The sequence below is a fragment of the Xylocopa sonorina genome, chromosome 4, assembly GCF_050948175.1.
Source record: "Xylocopa sonorina isolate GNS202 chromosome 4, iyXylSono1_principal, whole genome shotgun sequence".
NCBI lineage: Eukaryota > Metazoa > Arthropoda > Insecta > Hymenoptera > Apidae > Xylocopa > Xylocopa sonorina.
The window spans coordinates 3,952,767-3,979,202 of NC_135196.1; the positions used below are offsets into that span (position 1 = coordinate 3,952,767).

The following is a 26,436-nucleotide window of genomic DNA, read 5'->3' on the forward strand; positions in this document are numbered from 1 at the left end:
CCGTAATATGTAATTACCATTTAGCCGAAATAACGGTTAATTAGGGGATTATGGTTTTCAATGATTTCAGCGGACTATTACGTAACATTGTGAATTCAATTAAACGTGATGTAATTTGTAATCTAATTAATAACAGGTTAATCGAAGATTTGGAGCTTTCACGGGCCTGCATCATACAGTTATCGCGGTTGAGAGACTTTCAAGTGTAAATGTACAGAATTACCATATATTGAGGCTTCATTTACCGATATTTTGTCTAAATATTATAATTCATAGTTAATTATAGTGATTAATAGGGAAACTACGTTTATATTTCTATAAAAAACATTTTTTACGAAACATAGAAATAATTTTTCCAGCAAAACGTAGCTTGTCACTCCGAAAATTAAATAGTAATAGTTGTGACAAATTAATCTCTTCGGCGAATTCATTAGTTGTATCAAGTGTTAAATACGCCATTCAAAGAGTGCTACACACTCGATGTCTATTATATTGAAACGGAGGCGGAAATGAGTACTTTTAGCAAATTATATTGTTTTTGAAGTTTGTTGTCCCTCTCCTAATAAGTGTCGGTTGACCATCACATTACAATTTAATATATTTCTCATATTTTGATCTTCTTCGTTGGCTGATTGCTAGATATCTCTCCATCTTTAGCGATATCGTAATTTTTCGATATTATCCGCAAAATATTAAAAACCACTAAAAGACCTAGTTAATAAAATGTAAGGAACTCCATGCTAATTCTTTATATAATTTGACTAATCAAAAAAATGATAGATACCAAGAATTACACTGTTGTAACGATTTCAAATTGTATCAGATCCTCTTCAGATGTCGATATTAATTTCAACTATTTAATTACAGTTACAGATTTACCAAAGTCGCCGTGGATCCTCAAGTGAAGGCGTTGGACGGCAAGGCCTACGACATCCTATACGTCGGAACAGGTGAGTCACGCCATTTCCACAGAACGTCGAGCGAAGCCACCGGCACTGATTTAATTATGACAATTCCATAATTATGCGCAGACGACGGCCGAGTTCTCAAAGCGCTGAACACCCGCGCCCCGGATTCACTAAACAACGTCAGCCAGGTCATCGTAAGCGACGTTCAAGTGCTGAAGTACGGTAAGTACACGAGAATTTCCACGACCTTTTAATCCTGCAGTAAAAACGCTTCGAGCTCCGCAAAATATTCGTATTCCGTTTCGCTACGCGTCGATTCACAAAATACCTGGAAACGTGCATAAATAATTTCATTCAGCAATCCCCAAACTGAAACCAATAATTGGTATTCTCACTCTGATACTCTCTAATTAATTCAAATAAAATTATTATATTGTGTACACAATAATACTAAAAATATACATGACACTGTACAGAAAACGGACATATATTTAATATCAAATATTATGGTAGAATGAATTATTTTAGAATCCTGTTGGAGCCACAAGAAATCCTCTCAAAGCAATCGCACGATAATATTGAAAAAAATACACGAAACAGTACAAAAAGCAGACAAATGTTTGATATCAAATATTATCATAGAATGAATAATTTGAGAATCCTATCAGAGCCACAAGAACTCTAAAAATCATTACACGATAATATTAAAAAAAAACACGAAACAGTGGAAAAAAGTAGACAAACGTTTAATATCAAATATTATCAAGGAATGAATTATTTTAGAATCCTATCGGAGCCACAAGAACTCTCAAAATCATTACACGATAATATTCAAAAAATACGCGAAACAATAGAAAAAAGTAGACAAACGTTTAATATCAAATATTATCATAGAATGAATAATTTGAGAATCCTATCAGAGCCACAAGAACTCCGCCCAAAACTATTACACGATAATATTTAAAAAATACACGAAACAATAAAAAAAAGTAGACAAATATTTGATATCAAATATTATCATAGAATGAATTATTTTAGAATCCTATCAGAGCCACAAGAACTGTCAAAATCATTACACGATAATATTAAAAAAAAACACGAAACAGTGGAAAAAAGTAGACAAACGTTTAATATCAAATATTACGATAGAATGAATTATTCTAGAATCCCATTGGAGCTACAAGAAACCCTCCGAAACCATTACACCCTGCGAATCGCAGTAAATAGGTTCCTTCGCGGGCATCGCCCTCCCCGTTTAATCCCTACACGGGAATTAAAGTGTCCGATTCCGTTCACGTTCAGGACAAGCGATCAAGGATCTGTTGGTGGTCCACCTGGCCGGCGAGGCGAGCAAGTTGGTCGTGTTTGCTGACTCCGAAATTCGTGCTGTCCCCCTGCACCACTGCGACGCGCCCGCGGCTGCCACCTGCGCGTCCTGCGTCGCCCTTCAGGATCCGCACTGTGCATGGGACGCCACCAAGAGCCTGTGCGTCGCTGTGTCGACGAAACTGCACGACAGCGACGCCGACAAGACCCTGTTCCAAGACATTGCGAACGGGAAACACAAGGGCTGCGGCTACCAGCAAGGTAATCCCCGTTAACGCAAACTTACCCTTAATAGAGTCGATATGTTTTCACTAAGATCTAATTGTAGGATTATCTATCGTACGGAAATGTTGAGAAAATCGCAAATGCGAAGGCAAACTCTAAGCTAGAGGGAACTCTGTTTGCTGATCAATTTTTCTATGTATATCTGAACAGCAAACGTACACCCTGAAGCAGTTAAAGAAACACGAGCATGGAACAGGGCAGCGAATAAAATCTCAATCGCGTGAAATTAAAACTTCATTCCTCCTACGATACAGCAGATAGAACGTTCCTGCTCTCGCAAGGCCGTTTTTGCAACAACCGGTTAAACTTCAGTTAACTCGATTTCCACGTAGGAACTCGTCTACCTGCATAGCTTTGTCTAGAGGAAGTTCAATGGAGACTTCCGCTCCGTTCTTAACAGAACAGTTCTTGACGCAAGAAATAGTTGTTTTCAAAAACCAATGTCTTAAAAACAAATGATAAAAAAGAAAGTAACAATTTCAAGTAGCCGAAATTTGGTTAATATTTAACTTTTTGCACGGAATTTAAATTCATCCTTTGATCAATCTCATTATCGTCAAATCTACATTTGTTCTATGTTCAAAAAATGCAAATTAAATTCTTCACAACCGATTAAACGCTACAACTATTAACAAATACATCGTCAAACAATTCTATAACTATTCCACTTGCAAAAGAAAAAAAATTACCGAAAAGCGCAGACAAGAACCACCCTAATTCGACTTTCACGAGTGGAGAACGCGATTCTAAGAGGGGTTGCGTGATGCAACGCGACGGAATCGCATTCAGGAGCTTCGTGCGCGAAACGAGCGACTAGTTAGCCCCAACGCGCGTCGTTTTGCCGTACTTTCGCGTTTACGTCGAAGTGAAATACCGGAAAGAGAACCATCCGTGAGAATTGGCCCGCCACGCTCCCTGATCAGTTCCACGGCCTCGCCGCGGCCATCGCTCGGAGAGGTCTCCGCGGAGGTGTTCCGTTCGCGGATGAAACGCCAGAGAGGAATTCTGAACTGCTCCACCGCGTAACCGTACAACGGTGGATACAGTTATGAACGCGGTATCGCGAATTTCGGGGAAAAAATGTTGCCAAGTTTGTAGCTAGCTGCTTGGCGGAGATTAATTTTGGAATTGACGGCTCAGTCCAGGAATTAACTTTTTAGATTCCACTGTTGGAGAACAGTTTTGTGAGAGGAAATAAAGAACATATCGGATAAACAAAACATCGATTTCTGTATTACAAAAAAACTGTTGTTCTCGTAATTGTTAATTCTGTACGAACGGAAATTTGCAATCTCAACAATTTTTCTATATCTGGTTTTATCGGTACTTATGATGTTAAAGTTTGACGTTGGAATTTGTTTTATTATTCAACTGGCGTAGGAAAATGAAATATGAAAGAAATTGAGAATATAAAGCAAGCTTCTTTCACTCTAATGAAAATTGAAAGAAATGTAAACGTTTGAAATAAATCGGGAAGGTGGATACTTTATTGAAAGTGATAAGTCTCACGGTATCTCTGTATAATTAATATACCTCGCGGTTGAATTAATCACAGTGCATGTAATAATTACCTTCCCTTTTCGTCTTGCGTCTGGGGTATATTAAAAATTAATGCTTGAATCAAAAGATCTGATCTAGAAAGGCAGGAGTGCGGAACTAACACAATTTCCCAACTTTTTTGACGTGCGCCGCTCTCGTCCTCGAGAGCTCATACAGTTCCCCTTGTACGCAAAAGAACTTCCTGAACTTGAAAATTCTTTTTCACGGGTGAAAGAAATTAGAAATTCCATCAAACGAAAATGAAATGAAAGACTGGGGACAGGCTCGTAAAAAATGTCTTCGAGTTAAACGAGTCTATAAAATCGCCGTCATTCAAATTAGTTTCTTCCACGCTGTTCCAATTCTTCTCTGATTTACGCGAAGCAAAGAGAAGCAGAGGGTATATCAAAGAATGGTCAGAGGAACCGTGAGAATTCTTAGCACGAACCGCAGAAGAATCTCCACGTATCTTCCATCTGCCAAACGGGTCGCATCAAACTTGCATTTGCTCCGGATACGCGCGAAGGATCTTATAAACTTCAGAATATTCATATTTCAATCCGGTGATCAGCCACCATCAATATTCCGGAATAATGAAATTCGCATCGGTCAGCGGACGGAGTGCATTCAACGTCGCATCGCTGAATCGCGGACGTTTAGACGCGATTTCTTCGATCCAGTGGCCGCGACAATTACATATGGAATCATATTTGATATTAACGAACTTTCAATTATACATCGATATATTTGCGAATTGTCTTCGCGTACGAATATCAAAATTTTAACACGAATAATTAATTTCGCGTTTCTATATCAAAAGTAAACTAAAATAAAACTCGTATAGTAATTGTTTAATGTAATTATGGTACCAATTGGCGTGTTCCAAGAAACTATGTTTAGATCCGTTATAGATCAAAACTATCGGTCAGATCTGCTTCTGTAAATTCTACTCCCACACACGTGTCCACAAGGCACACACCTTGCAAATTGCAGAGGCGGTTGTTGAATCTTACATGGAATTATGCCATAAATTGTACTAAGGGACTGAGAGACGCTCCACAGGGAAAGATTTGATTGAAATTAGCTAAACGTTTCTACTGATGTGTATATCCTTGTCTTGCGTAGAGACAGAACGCAGTAATTCACGGTTCTTAAACCAATTGTTCTAATTAACATGTAGAAAATATTTGAAATAGATCGTACCATAAACTGGTAAAATTGTCTCTAAATCAGTTGAGACAAATAAATTATAAATATTTCCTCGGTTCTGAGAAACCTATAGAATGTTCTAATTTTATTTAAATTTTGCAAACATTTAAAGTATGTTGAAAAATAAGGAACTTTAGCGAATTGAAACAGAAATCGTAAAAGATTTGCAATAATGTTACTTCAAAGCCAGAAACCTGCAGAAATATCCAACACAGCGTAAAAAAGAAGTAAGCCATGTTACTCGCAAAGAAACTAATATCAAGAAATTAATTGGCAACAACAATTTTACGTCGTACAAAATTTAGCTGATTTCTTTTCAGTCCAACATTGCATTCCTCTACTTGTCTGCACTTCTTTCGACGCCATGTTGGTCCCCCCGTTCTTCGTAGCTTCAGCCAGATGACGCTCAGCGACGCGGAGTGGCCAGGTCCATTTATAAGACGGTGCCGCATGTATTATGTACAACATAGACTGCGATTTCCCTCGAGTTTGATATTGTAAGCAGGAAACTATCGCGGGCGAAACACGGGCCACGAAAATGGAACAGATCTGCTTAAATCTCTCATAAAACGTTCAAATCTTGGCGGAGGTTCAATTATATTTAATGATACTTCGCGAGAACAGCCTCGTCTGAATTCGTATCCACTCGAAACTATCGGTTCACCCCTCGAAAGTTTCACGAGCTGCGTGGAACGATCCGTCCCGATTTCTGCTCGCAAACACACTCGATCCCATCGTCAGCTAACGGCCACTCGCTTCCCCTGCCGGCCATTTCGATCCACCAGCTTCTTCTCCGCCAGTTTTCCCCGTCCGCTCCGTCCAGCGGATACCCTTTCTTCGTCGACGTGGCTCGTTCATCGTCGATTTTTCCCCGCGATACCTCGCACGATGATTCAGCCGGTGGATAGCCGGTAGCAGCCAGCGCGGAACCGATGATACACTTCTTTCGATTAGACACCCGTGGGCCAGAAGATACGCAGGCCCGATAGCACGGCTATCGCGCCGATGCAAATGTATCCTGGAATCGATTTATGGTATTCGACACGGCCTGCTACCACCGTCACAGCCCGCACTGGCTGGCCCGGAGGATAAATTGGAATTTATGCGTCGGCTCGCGTCGTCCGATACGCTCCTAACGAGCGTTACTTGCCCGCTCGACGGCGCTAAAGGCGCGCCAGAAGATCGCAATGAGCACGCCGATTCTGTCGCAGGGAAATCGGTTTCCCGGACGATCGGACGCAAAACATTGTCGAGATTAAAAGAACAGATACTTTATTCGATATATAACCGCGATGGCGACCAGAGTGTAACACTCTCGGTGTATTTAACCACCTGGAAGTGTTCCAAACTCGTGGAACGAGAGTTCTTCGACTAATAAAGTCGAGGATCGGGTTTTTCGTGTTATACACCAAATCAGATCTGAGATGGAAGTGACGACAACGATGCTGGAGAGCTCGAAAGAGAAACTTGTGCAGTGGTTTAAAGGCTACCCCCAAAACTGTCAGTTATAGACGAATGCCTGCGAGAGAGAGTTGTCGACACTGCAAGCCCGTCGACAAGGTGCTCAGCAAAAGTGTAGACAATAATCCGTTGATGGGGAGCAACGACGCACGACTTTCGATGGAAACTCGTCTCTTTGACGAGCCGCTTGAAAACCTTTCGAGCTGGCTGAAATAACAAGACGTACTTTGCGTCGGATAATTATGTTGTCAAGCTGGATGGATGTTTAAACGACGGTGAATGTTACGTCGATGGGCACGGTGATAGGAGCCACTGTAGAAACGTGGGTAATTAATGTGTAAATGTAATCATTGTCTGGAAACTGTAGTAATTAGACGAAGTTAACGATAGGAAATTTAAATGGAAAAGTGGAAAGAAAAGTTTGGATCCGTAGCTCTATCATAATTTCCAGTGTAAGCATAAATCGTATGTGTTTCGATGGAATATTTGTGTGCTTTAAATTATGATAATCAATTGTTCACTTCTGTGAGCGAATAATATTTCGAAACAATTTAGAAAAAAAATACATTTTATGAAAATGTCGAACTTTCTTGTTGTAAAATCCTTTTGAAGAAAAAAAGTTAAGAAAAGACAGACAAAAGCAAGCCAATCGATGAAACAGCTTTACTCGACTCGGTTGTTAGCAAAGCTACCCTCGAAACGTAGTGTTCAACTTCTCCATTTGCTCGAGGAGCTCTAACAGCAATAAAATACATTTGGATTCCATCCTTTCTACCTGAAATCAGTGACTCTATTCTTTATTATCATGCGAAGTGTACCAAACGATGTTAATCGTTCCCTAAAAACCTGTAGCATGCCAGCAAAGCTCTAAGGCTTACAGCCTTAACGTCCCTCACAATTTCCTCACTTTTATAACTTCTTCTCTGCTGGGTATCTCTGTGGAGACCTCAGCCTTCTATATTTATAACGTGACATATTTCAAACAGAACCGAGTGTACGCATGGAACAAGAAAACTCGAAAGTAACGAACTAAATCTTTGACAATATCTTTTCTCAGATACTTTTACTGGACGTCCCCTTCATGAGGCACCCGTTATCGCGGCACGACTCGTACAAACTTGAAAACGCATTTATTTATACATTTGCCTCTCATCTCGCAGGCAATCATCCTCTAACGGGGCTCGGTTATTCCCTGTGACTCAGCTGACCTTCAATCACGCGAAAGTAGTCATTTCTCCGTGGAATACCGGCGTTTTCATCAGCCCAGGGTGCAAGTAAATTGCAAAGAAACGTCCTATGAATGGATACGCGTTATGCTTTTACTTGTATTACCGTAAACGAAACGATCGAACGTACATCAAGTAATAGCTGCGAGTACTGTTATTGTGTAAAGTGAGCATTTGGACAAACAGAAGTATCGCAGTCAAATCGAATCTTTATGGGAAATATGGAAAGAATATATCAAGTTGATTAGAGAATAAGAAATTCGCGTATAATAAATATAACAGCTTCGAATTACTGAAGTTCAGATAAATTCGAGTCACTTGATTAGCGATGATGAAAGCGTAGAAAATTTGCAGGATATTTCAGAAATAAGTAAACAACAGATTTACCATTGGTGTAATGATTTCAAATTATCTCATCAAGACCATCGCAGAAGTGAAGTTAATAACAGGTTCACGATTAGTAAAGTGGTTTCGAATTACCACAATTCAAGTGACCAAGATTAGAGTAACTTGACTAATTTGAACGAGGAGTAAAAACCCCCGCAAGTATTCGAGTGAACTAAAAATTACACGAAACACATAAGAAATATCTTGTGCAATTAGATTTGTCCTCGTGACGATGATACTTCATCATGTATCTTTGTTTTCTCAATTAAGAATAACCAAGACAGACAAACTCATTTGTAATTGAAATTTCTCTGGCACTTTCGTACATTTCAGATTTATTCTCTAGAAAGCTCCACAATTTCTACTTTCCTATCAAATATACATCACCACTGATGAATTCGGCTAGCATACACATTTTGAAACATTTTTTTAACATTAAAGACATTAAATCCTGCAGCTTCTAACTTATCAATTCGTAATCGAGAATACCTCACAAATAGACACAATAGAACAGTAACAGAAAATAACATTCGAATCCCAGAAATTAAATTTTTTTCTACAGAAATTAGCTGAAATTCACGAGTCCGCAGAAACTACCCCTCTTGCTCGTTAACGAAACGGATTTCTCGCTGCGAACGCCCTAGAAACAGCCACAAATGGCGTGACATCCAGGGCTTAACGCGTTCTACGAGGCGTAGATCACCGGTGACTCACAATACCCGCCGTGTCACGAGAAAATGGCGAATTCACTGGTAGCTCGAAAGCTTCGCGCTTGTTACCAGCATAGATAGCCGGTGAATCAGACGCCCGTTTAAGATTTTTCCAGTCTGCTCGGAGACCTGATGTGTACGGTCGATTCTGTTCGAGGCTCGGTTAAGATAACTCGTAGGTAGAACGAAAGGTGGGCTTGTACGCCGTTCCGCGGAAGTTGAGGAGCATCATTTAAGCCTGAGGGGGTTTCATGGAATTTTAATACTGCGAAGAGTGGGTGTTTAAGCGGAATTTTTGCTAGAAATAAATAAATCGCGAACAGATGCTTCTAAATTGAACAGAAATTAAATTAAATATATGAAAGATATCACATTTTTCAGAAAGAGTAACAGTAACAAAAATATAATGTATTTTTACTAATTTTATTTTCAGACATCGAATTTAATTTTCGTTTCATTTTTTTTTCATTTACCCTCGCTTATTTAAATACAATTCAACACGTCTGTTACTATTCTAATTGTATGTAATGGAATACTAGATACTCTGCGATGAATCCACCGAAATGCCATCGAGAATAGAATTCATACCCTACGAAATAAAAACGAAATAAACTAGCCAAAATATTAAAATATTTATACAAGCTTACGTTCGAATTTTGTTACGTTTTCGTAAATTAATTTGTATATCAAATCATTTTACGTTATTTTATAAGACACTCAAGCATCACAAGCATCACGAAATCATCTCGTGTTGCTGCTTCGTCCGACCGAGAAATACGTTGTGAGCAAAAGCTTAATATCGGTTGGACTTAAAGCGCGTTAAATCGTGTCCCCCTAAAATTGTACAGGAAATTTCGATACCCCTCGGCACGGGACCGATCACGCGTCGCGGGTAAACGAGCGCGCTTGTATTCGAGAACTAGTTTGACCTACTACTCTTTTATCGGTCGCATGAATTATCCACGAGACGAAATTGCAGCGGAGGCAGGTTTCACTGGAACACCAGCGTGCTTTTACGGTGGAAGAAAGTTGCCTCTTAAGGCTGAAGGTATACCCGTCATTACACGTAACGTTTCGGCGCGTAAAAGAAGCTCCAGCGGACGGTGATGGTCGCCTCTATGCAACAAGGTGAAAGTCGAACGGTGGAAATCTCGAATCCGACGAGTCGTTCGACTTGTTGCTCTAACTGTGCACAACACGTTTCTTCGATCTGGATAGAAACTGGCTGGCCAGACGGTATCAATTTTAATCGATCCCTGACGAGGTCACGGCGCATACCCACGGTTAACCACTTAACTATCGAGTGAAAAATGCCTCCCTCGATATTAACTCTGCGAAATTCCTCGCGAAAGTCCGCCAAGTTTTTCCCCGACATTTGGCATTCCGCTCTTGAAACTATTATTAAGTCGCAGGGTATGAAATACTCTCAATAATTCTGTTCGAACGATTACTACCCTTTCTCATTCTTATCTACATTGTTTATATCGAATAATCTTCAAAATTCTACTCGAAAATAATTCCTCTGCCATAGACACATTACCTGCATCTTCTTTATCATTGAATTATAATATTTTTCACGATAACCAATGCAAGAATTTAGATTAATCAAACGTACGTGCGTATTCAGATTTTGCTCTATCGAATTCGAAAATGATAAAGTTAATTTTATTGATAAAATCAGCTGCTTACTGCAGCCTAGTTACGCGAGATGCTTTGCCATCGAATGTCGTCAGACACGAGAGATTTCGATTCGCAAGCAGACACGATTCCCGATGCTGAATTGGGGCACGAAAGACAAGACTCGCCTCGTGAGCAGAACGGAGGGAGGCACGCGCCCCAAGATTTGCCAACATTTTACCCGTAAAACGCAAGCGAACGCGGCGCGCACGGTGCGCTTATCAACGAGACATATATAATTTTCTTGCTGCGCAGACGTGCCCTCGATAAACCCGGTGCGGAATAATTTCTAACTGTACGTACGGAACTTATTCCGGCTGTGCACCTTATCATGCTCGCAGGTTGGCCGACTAACAAGCATTAATCGTAGGGAACCGGTACGATGTACGGTTCTTCAGATTTTTATGCGGCTCGTCGGGCGGAAAGAGAGAGAGGGACCTTGACGAACTCGCTCGACGCGGAGATTTTCTGCTCCGTGTGCTTTTACGGTGAAATAGGAACCGTACGCAGGAATCAGCCAGCGAATTTTCACGGAATACTTTAAAAGCATCCCGTAATCGAATCACGTTGCGCGGAAAGAGCCGTGCAGAAAAAAATGAGCGATTTTAATCTACGTCCGACTTTAATGCATTGTATCACGATCAAAGGTGAATCAATGGCCGTCTACCAAAGAGCTGTTTCTATTTGTTATAATTGAATTTGAATGAACGCGATGAAACGATGCGATTAATTATCAGTTAATTCTCGCGATCTAACTTCGTTTAAACCTTCTTCTTTCGGTACCTTTTATCGTTCTCCAGACATTTCACGAAGGAGAGAATTCAGAATTTTTTCAGGGGATAATTTCACCCCTTCGAACCGAATTATCACACTGATGAGAAACAGATTTGTATCATAGATGATCCTTACTTACTTTACCCTCGTACCAGAAGTTTCATAATTTTTTTTAATTTCCGGATTGTCTAATTTCCCTTATAAAGAAGCAAATAAATTGTGGAAAACGAAGATGTTATTCACAAAATCAAACTTCTTTAGATATTTGATTAAAGCTATAAAATATTGGAAAATAAATTACTCATTAGAACTGATTTAGAAATAACGAAGATTGACACTATAACATCTTTGTTCACAACATAATAGCTGAAAATTAAATTAATATTTCTCGATTCCGTTCTTTCCACGATTTTTAAACAAATCTGGACATTTTTGTACCGAACACGCAGAAGAAGATGGCATTAGAAGAAGTGAATTGAATTACTCGTTTGCCTTGACTTCGAGCAATTATTTAATTTGCTTCTTCTTTGAAGCTATGATGATCTTCATTTTGTTACCACTGAAGCCATAATTCTTTCCTACATAAACCAATCTAATTGATAATACTTTCATTTTAATGGTAACTCGCGTTGCTTTGAGTCGAATCAGTGGCAAATATTTCTAACCGCATAGAACAATCGACGGAAATAAAAATTCACTTGATATCGCGATACGCGATAGGAAAATTCGAGATTTCGAAATATGTATGTATTCGTAATCGAATCGTTCATCTTCGAAAGGACATTTCTCTGTTTTGAATTTCTGTACGCTGTTAACACACAGGAAAGAAGAGAGAATTGTAGCTGTTAATTGCGATTCTCGTTGTTCGATGTTCACACGACGTCCAAGCTTGGTATTCTAATTTTTATTTCATAACTCTGACGATTCTTCCTTCATTCGCTTTTATTTAAGAATATTGCAGCGTAGATATCTGATGCTTTTTACTATTAATTGCTTTGTTCCTTACAGGCAGTTTGCACGTGACGTAGATTTAGATATTATTATTATTAGAATATTACTATAGCCGTACGTAAAACTGAAATAATATTTTTATTTTAGAATTAGTGCTCGACACGGATGTGAGATATGAACTTCTTTTCCGCGCAACTTTAAGTGTACGTTTCTCAGAAGAATTGCCGATCAGAAGTTCGCAATTTCTGAGCATGCTCGTCCACACAAACTGTAACGTTATTATATATCCAGAGATACTTTCCGTGGAATACACGTAACGGAGAACATGACAGTTCTCCGCCAAAACTCGCCAAAGATTATTCAAACTCGAAGCATAAAGGTACACTTAAAGTATTGCGTCACAACTTCGCTATCCTATTTCAAATAGCTTTTAAGCGATACATATGATAAGCATACCTAGTTTTACATAAAAGAATCTAACTGTCGGAAAATTTCTATTGACTCGTATCCACGAATAACCCTTCCGAACTTGGTCAACACTCGAGGAACTCTGGAACTTAAAATGTCCAACTTTAGACCTTAACAACTTTCCTATAGAAATACCCTCGAGCAAGTAGAATTAGAAAGCTCCTCCCTGAACCTCACGATTAACGCTATTTTATACCTTCCTTGGGGTGAACTAAAAAATCAAGCAAATCTCAACCAGACGCCTGTTTCCGCCGAAATTAGAGCCCGAAATAGCAGACTTCTCATGCCTGTTAAAGTCGCTCAACAGCTATTCTACGAGAGAAGCTTTTTTATTTTTTGCACGCGACGAACGTTGTTCGCTTAATCGTGGACGTAGCGCCGCTAAAACTGCAGCTTCGAAATGGAGGCTGGAGTCGTAAACCCTGGCTGAGCCCTGAAATAGACGCAGATACATGGCCCCCGCGTATCGGGCGCAGGGATCGGTAAAAGCGCCACGGTGCATATCGTTTTCCAATGGCTCCCCTTCGTTCGTTGACCGTGACGACTACTTATGTTTTGTTGCAAACCGCTTTACCCTTTCACCGTCACCTATACTAACGCTTCTCGCATACGCTGTCCATACTGCGACATCGTACACTGTTTAACAGCCTCGTCCCGACCATTTTATGCGCCCACATCGTACGACACGCGTTTTCGCTATACGCGAAGGCCCACGTGCCGCGCTCGACAGCAAACACCGGCGAAATTACGAAATTGTTTCAGCATCCCCTTTTCAACGGGACGAAACGTTTTTTTTTGTTTCCGTGTCACTAACTGTCTCAACGACTACATTTTAATTAATAACGACGGGTTCACGTCTATGTGTACGTTTCTGCATACCTCCCTCTAGTTTTTGTTTTTCTACGAAATGTCTTATTAACGATGATCGTTGGACCATACACGCACACAGTACACATTATCGTGGACACGTTAATCTCTTCAAGGACGCTGACATGTATGTTCAATTTGTTTCAATTGATTAAGAAGTAAAATACGAAGTGTGTGAAGTATAGCTAATTTTAATGATTGTAAATGTGTGTAGCAGTGTCCTTGAAGGGGTTAAGTAACAATGGTTTCGGTATTAATCGTATTAATCAATTACACACTCACTAATCTTAATCCTCAGAGGTCGTACAAACGTAAGCTCGATCGCTCGCTAGGTTTGCACCGCCTCTGTGGTGTTTGGTACTTTTCAGTAGCATGCAATATGGCGTGGCCAACTCGCTGAGGGATTGGCCGAACCGCGCCCCCATTACTTTTTTTACGCTGAAAATATCATTTCTCTTTTTTTGTTTGTCTACCTTAAACCTCACTTGCCATCTATAACCCCGTCATCAAATCAGTGAAATGTTGCTTCAGAGATGGCGAACCCCGTGCAACCACCGCTACTGCCCGAAAACGGGCAAGGCGAGCTGCCCAATGAACGGGACAATGAAATCGTCATCGAGCTGGATCGAGAAAATCAGTACGGTCGTACGCAGCCACGAGCTAACGAGCCTCAAGGTAATCATTTGCGCAATATCCAGATGGACCACCCACAATCTCGCGTCATCATACATTTCCCCCCCGTTTCTTTTGTTCATTAGTCTCGATCGCGCACACCTTCCATTCCCGCCCTCTCACATCGCTTTTCAATCACACAACCCGGCGAACACACGTGGCGGGTCGTAAATAGCTTGACACTCGATGGCCAGCCGCCGGATCTCTTCTCCACCTCGCCGTGTCTCTCGCCGCGAAACTGTTTAATGAAAATTCAAGGTTTCGAGCACTCGAAAGATACGAGAGGGGGGTCTGAATTCGAGAACTCGCGCTGTTGAAATATTTATGGCACAATTTGTGTTCCCGTGCCGGCGGCGGTACCGACATGGTATCGAGATTGGTCCGCGGCTGCGAATCATTGCATTGCAAAAGAGGGAAGGTATCCCTCGAATCCTTACATAGAACAGGTTAGTAGACGAGTTCTCGTATTGTACTCAACCATCTGTTTGCACCGATGGAATAAGAATGTGAATTGAAGTATCCGAGATCTAAGTGCACCCCTGTCAAGCGATTTATGGCTCGCACTGGTACACATACATACACGCACACCAGCACTGATAGCCGTATCTATTCTCTTTTTTTTCTTTTTTTATTTTGTTCTGTACCATACACGCACAAGACACAGTTCAAGCTGGTTCTTTCACTCGTTATTCGTTACAGTGTTGCAGCTCTCCTCATGTATATGTACATGTTTCACCGTACACAGTGTCTCCTAACTTTGTGCACCGTACTCACCCCCGTTGTTCGTAACTAGTCGCACCAACCACTCGCGTACCTGCCAGCTGGTTTTCATTCAAAGTACACCCGAATAGGGGGGCTTGGGGGGTTAGAGAAGTGAGCAGAAAAAGCCGTGAACATGATTCCGGCTGGCATTGACCGCGGCAAACGGGACTCGAACCATAAAATTGCGCTTCCGCCAAGAGAATCGCCACGGAGACGCTCCCTGCCGCTGCGAGATCCTCCGGCTGGCAATCCAGTTTCGTGATTCGATTTCTTCGTGCTGAAACGTAACGGTGAATGGAACGTCCGATCGTGCGGACGCTGTTCGAGGCGAGAATAGGACGATCGGCTCTCTGGCCGCTAGATAGAATCGCATTTTTCCACCAGGTTAAGACGCGCAGCGACCGAGCACTTTTTCGAGGATTGCAGCCAACGGATCGATCGACGCAGCCTGTTTCGACGTTTAACAAGCGAAACTCGCGAGAATTTGAACGAACGTGCAGGAATATCTATCATCGTCGTGGTAAATTAAATGATTAGCGATTGACAGGAACATTAATCAGACCTATAATTATGTGGCTTCTCATCAGTGGCGGATCAAGTCACAGTCGACTGGTTTTACTTACGTTTACTTTTCGACGACGGATATCCAGTGGTCCAGTACGTTCACAGCGACGGAGGATTTATTCAATCTGTAATTGTTGGTACAATTGAAAAGTGCAGATGATTCTTCTTTTTTGTTGGTAAAAGTAAATCGAATGTGCGAAATGATAAGATTCTTGTACGAGGCTTCCGTTATCGAGGATAATCATTCTTTTAATATTTATTGCGATTTCATATTTTCTTCCAATGATGTGATTCCAACACGTCTGTTCTTAAGGAATAAATTAAATATTGTACTCACGAGATTAGTAATAATTATATAATTATAATATGTTGAAAGAGTTTTAATTCGATAAAGATTGAGGATATTTTGTTATAAATTTGTTAAATCACGTTATACGTAGTACATCCTGCGAAGATATTATAAATATTAAGTAACTTGAAAACTCTAAAGCAGATATCTAATCCTCAATTTGATTCTAAATTACAATTATAATACATACACGCAAACAAATGCAAGTATTACCAACAGAAATTAATTAAACCTACGTACACTTGAAAACCGTTCATTTTCCTCTGAAAAACGAAGCCACGTACAACAGAATCACACCCTGTATCTTCGAATTTCTTCTGAACATCTCTATTCTTTGATTTCTTCGATCCAATCGCGCCGGCAGTTGCAGAAAACCCTGTACACGCACCGACATTCCTCAGCCAGCAGATCCGTTTCCTTTCCCATCCTTTTCCGCGGTTTCTTCCTGCCCGCAAAAAGCTTCCAGCCGCTCGATCAAGAAGCAATAAGTCGTCGCCGCCCGCCTTCCCCCCCGGATACTCATTCAACTTTCATTGCAGACGTGATCGCGACACCGGTGGTGTACTCCGCCCAGACCCTGACCGGTGCTCTGATAGGGACCTGCTTCTTCTCGCTGGTAGCCGGGTTCGCGTCCGGTTTCTGGTTCTCGCAGAGGCTACGCGGCGCTCCTTACCCGGAACCGTCCGAGCAACGGCAGCAACTGAACCGGCTGACGGAGAGCTCCGAGTCGCCGGGGTTCAACAACAAATCCATCAACCTGGTGCTGAACGTGCCGCCTAAGAACCCGAACGGCAAGAACGCGAACTCGTCGGCGGAGAACAAGCCCGTGCAGAAGGTGAAGAAGACGTACATATGATATAGAAGACGACACAGGGCCGTCTGAGGCTTGCCGCAGGACCCTACGGGTTCCGGCATATCTTCTTCCTCCTCTTCCTCCGAACTCGCGGAATCAGACGATCGTAACGACGACGACGACGACGATCCCGACAACGCCGACGAGGAGAACCGGCTGGCGCGCATCAGCGCCGGCTGCGTGCTCGACCAGCTGGCCAGGCACGACGAGGACGCCTACGAGACCGTGGTCAGCGAGGAACGGTCCCTCGAGTTCATCGCCACCTCCAGGGAGCCGCCTTACGATTCACGATCGATGTCGAAGATCACCGACTACAACAGAAGATACGACCACCTCCGTCACAACTTCCCCGCGCGGGAGTACACCGAGACGACGTTAACGGAGCCGGTGAACGGTCTTCAGGACTACAGCGGCAGCAGCAGCGCGAACAGCCTCGACGATCTCTGCCGCGGGCATCAGCGGATGCTCAGCGATTTCAATCACACGGACGAGACGGGCAGCACCCGCGACCATTACATGGTGCCCACCCGGGACCCACGGGAGCTGAACGAGAGGATCCTTTCGCTGTTCAATCCCCAGTTCCTGCCCAACTTCAACGATATGATCATGTACGTGGCGAACCAGTACGACGCGAGACGAAGCCCGCCGCCGAGATCGCGGTCGATGGCCGACGGCGAGGGCCGGCTGTTCAGAAGCTCGAGCTATCGGAAGAAACGCGTTGGCGCTGGCTCGATGTTCTTCAGACGCGGATTGACCTACGAGGCGGCGCGCAAGTGACACCGACTGTCGCCATTAGGACTGAAACGGAGGATACAACGCTGGGTCGATCGGGTAACGCGTAGCGAAGCGTAAAGACGCGACTCGACGGGCATCGACGACGATCGGTTGCCTCGTACCCGGGTGAAACGAACGAAACCCGTTCGAAAATCTCTGTGGAACCGGCCAGCCGCGTTCCTCGATCCACCGCGACTCTCATTCGAGATTACCAGACAAATCTTCGTCCGAACGTAAAACACTGTTCCTGTGGAACAACCCCCGCGAAGAAGAACACGATGCACGAACGTGTAAACCCAGTGCCGGCGTTGCGCCGCCGATGTACAGAGGACGCGTGGTGGTACTCGAAGAGCAGGGATTTCTTTTTCGTCGTCGTTCACGATCGTGTACAGAACGATCGACACGTGTGCTACGTTGGCGGTGTGCATCCAGTGTCACGTGTCGCATCGCGTCTGATAATATCGTATACCGCGGGAACAGATATTATACACGCGGAACAATTCGGGACTATTTTTTTAAGGTATATATCACTCGAAAGGCTCTCTCCCCGATGTCTTTAGCGCGGCATCCGTCGCGTATCGGACGCGCACCCCCGCACACCTTTGGGCTAATTTTGTACAGGAATTCGATCGACTTTTCGAGTTCTTCCTTTCCGTTTCTCACCAGTACGGCAATGGAGGGATGATGGGAGATGAAGAAGGGACACACGAAGGATTCTAACGACGAGCAACAACGACGATGGGACAAAGGATCGACGAGGTAGCTGTGTAATGTGATACGATCTGAGGAGAGACTGTGTTCGTAGCAGTGGCCTGCTTAGGTGCTTAGAACCGCGATGACTTAAGGGCGAAGACGAGGCGTCTTGCCCACTCGGGCCTCCGTTTCTCAAACTATCTATCGTCGTCCCGGCGAAAATTCGCTCCTCGTCACGCGGAATTCCCCTCGACGGAGAAAAACTTGCCCCAGAGTCGAACGAGACTCGTCTTACAGAAAGGGTGGAGCTCGCTTGCCGCGCGAACGCCGCTCGAATTTCACCCCTGTCCGCGATCCTCGATAGGGCAAAAGTCTGGGATAATTCGACGACGGAACGGGGGGAAATCTTCGTTTTCAAAGATAATCGGAGATGGTGGACAGTTTGAGGAGCGTGGCTCGATGGAGGGACGTTTCGAGCATTCGCGCGAGACGAGGCGTGCCTTCCGTATATTAATTGTTGGCAAGTTTCTGATCTACGAGGACAGGAACGGGAAAATGCGACCGGTATAGATTCGGGCAAGTGCCTCATTTATGCGTTTCGTTTAAAAAAGAGTATTCGATAGAGGAAGGGGACGATATTAGGTGGTGAATATGAAGTGAGAGAGAGAGAGAGAGAGAGAGAACGCAAGAACGAAAGAAAGCGAGCGAGAGAGAGAGAGAGAAAGAGAGAGAGAGAGAAATAGAGACTAATGTAAGAATTATTCGAACTATTGTTGTGCACTTATTGCCGTGCTGTGAGTATTGGTTATTAGCAAGAGAGAATTGTGGCGTTACAAAACACGTTTACGCGGTTGTTCGATGAAAATAAGGAAGGAACACTTTACCGCGCCGCGGTATATGTCTTCGAGGAGTTACGTATTTTTGACTGGGACGTGTTAAATCGATTTATAACTGTTTAGCGGTGTTCCGGGCGGAATGTGGAGGTGTATTCTTCTTCTTCTTCTTTATTTTATAAGGTTTAAACGAGGAACCGACGCTGCGTCGTGAACGAATCGATCGAGTGCGGTTATCGATGATTTTATGTGAGACGCAGGATACGTACGAGACTTCGGGTCAGCTTAAGTTTTACGGATACGGAAATTTTAGGTAGAACCTCCAACTTTGTGGAATTAATAATGATTTTTACGCATTTTAGAAACGATATAAATCTGTATAGTATAAGTAGAAGAGATAAATGATACGATACGGCTAATTCCTCTTTAGCAATCGAATTACATAAATTTCTAAGCATCCTTTTGCAATGTATCGAAAGAAAAACTAATCATGATTTGTTTACCATCAGCAAAACATAAAGGTATACTAGTATTACCAGCAAAATGCAATTAACGAAACTCTCGTTCCATTAATTTATTTTAATTATGTACATATGTACATACACTGTATCACAACCCTAATCAAATTTAAACAAGAACAAATAATCTGTATCTTCGTAGAAGAGAGAGAATTTCGCGTAGCAAGGTATTTAAGTAGAACGATACTTGAAAATAATTAGTAGAAGGCGTGCAACGTCGTGGGACAGTTTCAACGGTATTTCGTGTATCGATCCACGTGTTCGATCGATAGAGAGAGAGAGAGAGAGAGAGAGAGAGAGAGAGAGAGAGAGAGAGAGAGAGAGAGAGAGAGAGAGAGAGAGGCACGAGAAGGGGTACGTAAGCGCGGATAAACGCATTCGAGCGATTCGTCTTCAGGTGGTATTCCTTGGAGCCGGTACTGCATGTTATCCGACACCTTAGCGAAAACTTGGTAGCGTGTACGACAGTTCTCCGCAACAAAAGTACTCTCGAAGAAAGCTCGGTCGAGGGGGAGCTCGAAAGAAGGGTGGTCGTGGCGTGTTTGGCAAGATGCCTTTGACAATGGCGTAAATCGGTCTTACTTGCGTACAATAGCGAGCACCGGGCGTATTTCCTTTACAGCTTAACCGCGGATAGAGTGCCTGCAAGAAGCGCCGGTTAACGTTCGTCCCAGATATCGACAAAGATGGAAAGAGAACAAAAGGCTAGGGGATGTAGATCAGTGAACGTGACCGTGATAACGTAGAAATAGGGCGATTCGCTTTTTCTGGTACTCGTCGAAATATTCGCCTGGAAATATTCAAGGGAACACGTTTGAACGATTACAAGTGTCGGCTTCGACGCATTGACCGTGGACTTGGATCGAACGCATCGACACAGACGGCGTAATTTTATACTTTTAGAATAATTTTACTTAGGAAAGCATTTTCTCGAGAAAAATTATAATCGCGTCAATTGGCAGAAAAAGTTTGTATCAACGTGTTAAGGTCTACTTGCACATATCGAGGATATCGTTGCACAACTCTGTCTGTTCGTTCGGTTATCTTGTATTTAAATACGCTGACTACTTCATATTCAACATCATAAGTGATATGTGCGAATAGACCCTTGATCGCGCTTGCAGAGGCAAGAAAATGGTATCGAAACTGTTGTGAAAGACTAATCAATTTTAGAGCAGTTAGATCGTTAAAGTTTATCGTACTCGATTCGTTAGATGTTGCAAATGTTCTCAAAGATGCATCGTTCTCTTTCCATCGTCGATTGAAACATCGATGGGCGAACTTCCGGCCGCTCTCGTGAACCAACACTGCCGCGCCAATTCTAACGTGCTTCGAACAAGAAGACGCGAGTCGTTCGATGAAACGCATCGATTTCCACTGATTGTCATTGAGCGTGAAAAAGAGAAACGCCGACAACGTAGAAGGACAGAGAAAGAGAAACGAACGATGTCGGTCGGGATATAAAAATCGAAGCTTATCATACACACACCTAGATAATAATATACGCGCTTTAAAGGAAGACCATTTAAATAAAGAGGCACGGTCTGAATAAAACGAAAGGAAGGCATGGAGAGCGGGTCTGAAATTGCGTGCTGGAAGAAAGGAGAAAGTCGTGTATATAATAATTAGACATTGTTTTTTATCGTTGAGATCATTTGAACGAGATCAAAGGATTCATTCGTTAAACGCTACTCGTCACGCGGACAGCAGTGGTGTACGCATTATTAGTGTTTACGTGTACATGTATGTACAATTATCGTGGACGTTTTATACGTGTATGCGTAAATATTGCATTTTCATTAGTACATATACATATATATATACACACACGCATATATACAAAAAATATAAATATATATATATTTTTTTTTTAATTCGCATAGATAAAATATACGAACGAGAGAAGTACGCGCTAAACAAGAGAGGCAGCTAATTATACACTTTTTTCGGCAGTCTTTGTGAAAGTCCGCCATCCTTTTTTTTAATTAAAATACCGCCGAGCACCCGCGGTGGGTTCCGTTAATGTTCGACTCTACGGGGGAAACCGCCAAACGGGTGCTCGGCAAAAAAAAAAAAAAATATTTTACAAATATGATGTTTATATTATACAAAGAGAAAAAAAAGAAGAAAAAAAATGCATCCAACTTAGGTACCTTATGTCGAGATGAGAAATTATATATATAAATATATATATAAATATTACTAGCAGATTGTTATATGCTATAATATTTCTAAATTAGACGAACCGAGGAGGCATATAAATATATATATAAATATTATGAATGTACATGTATACAAAATCGATTTACTAGAGTTTACGTTATTAATTACACGTAATGACAACAGAATGTACATATATATTATTACTACGTTTAAAACGGACTTCGTCGCGTTACATTTAGTACGGGAACTCCGTAAGAAAATGAAAAAAAGAATGACGGATTTCGTTTAACCGCGTTTTCCATTTCATCTTCTTCTTTGCGTGTGTCGCTGTGTGTGCGTGTGTATCCCCCGTGCGCGTGCGTGCGTGTGCGTGTGCGTGTGCGTATTTCGTTTTATTTCGCGTAAATGAAACTATTGCACGCCTAGCCCTACCCTTAAGCATGCGCGTTTTCTCATCCGTAATCGAGATTTCATTTTAAATAACAGATACTGTAAAGATTCGGATTCTTCTTCGCATCAAGGCTAACACGAGGGCGAGACTTTACTCGGGACAATGCGACGAGAGTCACGCGTGACGCGAGAATGGTGTCTGTCTGTATCGCGCGACATAGAAATGTCCAGTTCGATAGCATTGAATCAAGTATCTTAATAGCTAGCAATTTAATTCGATGGAAATCAGGCTTTCGATGCGGGAATCGATCCGAACGAACGTGTATGCGATCTTCATCGTCTGTAGCGTTCAGATCTAAGATCGACGTAGTATATCGATCCTCCATCTTGTATTTTCGAGGCTAAGCGTCTCTCGAGTCGGTTTCAACTGAAGATTCCTCCCCTATTCGACGTGAAAAGTAATCACTTTTATTCTAAACAGTGAAATTCCTTCTATTGTCGAAAAGTTCAATTTTAAACAAAAAGAGACGACAAAAAGAGGTATACGTAATTGAGAATTAATTGATGTATTACTTCTTTAGAAATCAACCCCCAGTTTCACGAACGTAGTTTTAAAATGAGTACGTTCAAAATTTCATTGTCGTAATTTTATTACTCCTTCAAATTTCTCCGAAACTGATTTACTGAAATACTCAAAAAATCTGAACACTTTAACAGAAACAAAGGGCAGAAAGATTGAGTTGTTTAAAATTCGAGAACTCGTTAGAAAAATCAACTGAAACGTTCGCGTACGCGATATTGACGCTTCCACACAACCCCGTGGTTCTTTTCCAACATTGCTCAGACATTGACCAAACGAAAACTGGAATCCTCAATGCGAGAACCGATTCGAGTCGACGCCGAGTCGCCTCGGCGCCAATCTTCCGCACGACGGTCTGCGAACGGAGAGATCCGGTGGCAAACGAATTCGCCAGGGGGTGGTGGTCGCCCAGCGTCTTCTCAGAAATCACTCGCAACCATCGCGAGGGAAGTTGGAGGGATTCCGCGGGATCTCGCGCCCAATGGGCGGTGGTATTCAAACGATTCGAATAAATTGGAAGTATTCGAGTTATTCCGCCGGCGACGGCGTTCCTCCGCGCACGACAATTCTCAGACGACCCCCGATTCTTCTTCTCCACACTTAAACCTCCCCCTCTCGGATTTGAAAGTCGAATCGCGACGCTCCACCGTTCACCACCGTTTTTGGGGGCTGGGAATTCGGCGGAAATACCGACGCGCAACTGGAACCGGGAACGCGTCACGCGCCAGCGATAGTGTTACGTAATAACGAGCGCATTAATTAGGTAAAGTAAATGCAACATTCCAAGTAGGAGCCGGGACTGCCGAACGGTCGGCGAACAGCGAAACTGGAGACCAACCACGGTTTCGTGGGCCTCCTCGCGCGCGATTTCATCCGTTAGGGTGGCGATCGAACCTTACGACCATCATCGCCGTTACGATTTCATCGAACCATGCGAGGAAGCGGGAAGAGAGGAAGGGAGAAAGGAAGTTGATTGAAAAGCCGGCAAGTCCTGTGGTTTCTTCATTACGAAACGCGTGATTTGTTTTTTTTTTTTCTTAAGTATTGTTAGTTTGATATATATATATATAAATATGTAACGGAGTCAGTTGCCTTAATATGGAATTTCGTGCTTCGGTATTTTACTTGGAAATTTTTCTGTAGAATTTTAACATATGTTTGTAAATTTGCAGTAATGTTTCGTTCGAGTAAAGTGTAATGGCTGCAGATGTTTTATGAATAGAATTGTGCGGATAAATGAGTATAATGTAGGGAGGTATAGCTAAGTAAAATGAAATACGCGTTATAATGTTTACACGGCGAAACAAACTTTTATTAGCTCGTTCCCTTACTCGTTCTTGTAAGAATGTTTTACTCTTTTATTGCGAACTCTAGTATCTCATGAATATATTACAATAACCGAACTGGTATTGATAATTATGAAAAACGTAACGATTGTATTTGAAAAATGAATATATGATGGAACTTAACTCGCTGCCTGTAATATTGCCTCGGAGAATTTTTTGAGAAATTTTACATTTACTTATTACAAACATATGATGCGATCTCTTTAAATGTTCAATAATTAAAAGAAACATGGACCGCGTGAATACAGTGATTACCAACAATCGACAATATCTGGTTTCTCAATATATGTGACGTATCGTGTTATGCGCAACTGACCCCAATTGACAATTGTGCGTGAAAGTTAGCAATCTTTTATTTTGTATGTTATGTAGCTTCGTTTTATATGCTGTAATTGTGTAGTGATTCACTTCCCCCTTGAAATCACACGATGGTTTGAATAAAATCGCTCTAAAAATAATCGAACACCGGTTCAAACGATAATTTATTGAGTCCAGAATAACCGTATCGATCTCTCCTCGCAGCAACAATTAATTAAAAATTCTAAAACGCGAACAATCTAAACAGAAAACATCGACAGTTTTATAAAACCGAGACGAACTCTCCCAATTACTTCAATTATTTTTATTTGGAGTCGTAAACGACAAATCGAAAATCGACACAAGTTCCTCGGATATTCCGATATTCGTGCACCCCATAAGCTTCCACGGTGGTGAATACCAATTTTTATCGCGTGCAATAAAAAAAAGGATAATCCTTGCGAGCATAAATCTTATTAACTCGAAACGTGACTTGTCGAGCGTTAAGCGCGTGCAATTCCCATTTTCAATTCTGATAACCGTTTTGCAAACTTATTATCGGTTAAATATTAGTTACTGCAATTACATTGAACAGCTAAATAACCCGTAATTTATTTTCCGCGACACGTCTCTTAGGACATTCTTGATAACGTTTACACGTCGACGCTCACTTTGAATTCAGTGATAAACGACAAAAGGAAATTCTTTTAATTACTTGAAAGTTCGACGAACACTTGAAATTTACAGAATAAAATTTTATTTTTTCTAACAAATTTCCCTAAAAATTGCCATCGTTTGAGTCTACAATCCAAAGCATTAGACGTTTGTAGACGATACTTATGTCAACGTGTTAATAGGTACGCCTCGTAACAACTGTTATTAGTAAGAATAAAAATAGAACGCTGGTAACGTTAATTACGATAATTCGTTGGAACGTAATCAGTTATGAATTGTGCTTCGTGGCTGCTTTAACGACGAACGTTTTAATTTTGTTCGTATCTTTTGGAAAAAAAACTTTGGGAAGAATTAACGCGAATACTACTAAAAAGTTGTAGACACACGTTTTATGAGTGGAGGAACTGTAATTATTAATATATCAGAAATTTAGCTCCGAAGGATGAGTTTTTACATTGATAGAGAAGAAACGTTAACTTTCTCTGCTGCTTTTTACTATTTCAGTACTTTCTACTCTTTTTCTTTGACAATGTCTGAATTACAAGAACGATTGTCGATTTTCAATTTATATTTTTGATACATTCTAGAAAACAATTTTTTGCGTACATTATTATCACTAAATTCGCAAACGTTACAAGTTAATTATCTTTTTTGCGAAGCAGCAGCAGATTTTCTTCTATTTAAAAAATTCTTGATGCGGTTTAAGGACCTCCGAGGAAGAAACGTTACATTAAAAATGTGACGTTTTGGGTGAATCGAATTAAGTTAATTTGCATACATTCAACAGCGTGGAACTTCTTTATTCAGTAATGATAGAAAGTAGAATCGTGTAAATGCTTTAAGAGAAAAACACCTCGTACTAATTTCAGTCATTAAGACAATTCGATCATCAAAATAGTTCCTCTAATCCTAACTTTATTTTATTAAAATGTTTCATTAAATCACGCGAGTGAAAAATTTCAATTTAAATATAAAATCGCATAAAAATGCGAGAAATAAGGCACGTGTTACAATATTTAAAGGACGAAACGAATCTGTAGTTAAATTTCATCTCGTTAGCTCTCCGCGGAATACAAATTCCCATAAACATCCACAGTCTGGCAAGAAAAAAAATATAATTAAACAATATGAAAATTTGAAGAGCAAAGATGAAAATCCTTCAGGACACGGCTTATGCCC

The 26,436-nt window shown here is 41.6% G+C and overlaps 2 protein-coding genes across 3 annotated transcripts in view; both read left to right on the top strand.

The window, feature by feature from the left end:
- LOC143423260 (semaphorin-1A) overlaps window positions 1-16,997 on the top strand; it is a 493,840-nt gene extending 476,843 nt beyond the window's left edge. The window contains exons 11-15 of one of the 2 annotated variants that reach the window (XM_076894462.1): window positions 868-950; window positions 1,032-1,130; window positions 2,211-2,495; window positions 14,320-14,463; window positions 16,675-16,997. In XM_076894462.1, the coding sequence (XP_076750577.1) occupies window positions 868-950; window positions 1,032-1,130; window positions 2,211-2,495; window positions 14,320-14,463; window positions 16,675-16,991 (928 nt within the window). In that variant the 3' untranslated portion in view covers window positions 16,992-16,997. The remainder of the gene's footprint in view (window positions 1-867; window positions 951-1,031; window positions 1,131-2,210; window positions 2,496-14,319; window positions 14,464-16,674) is intronic. The other variant, XM_076894463.1, reaches the window with a different exon arrangement.
- A 165-nt stretch (window positions 16,998-17,162) lies between these two features.
- Window positions 17,163-17,866, top strand: LOC143423272 (uncharacterized). The gene has a single exon (XM_076894482.1). The coding sequence runs from the start codon at window positions 17,283-17,285 to the stop codon at window positions 17,763-17,765; it is 483 nt and encodes a 160-aa protein (XP_076750597.1). The 5' UTR covers window positions 17,163-17,282; the 3' UTR covers window positions 17,766-17,866.
- Window positions 17,867-26,436: the final 8,570 nt, after the last annotated feature.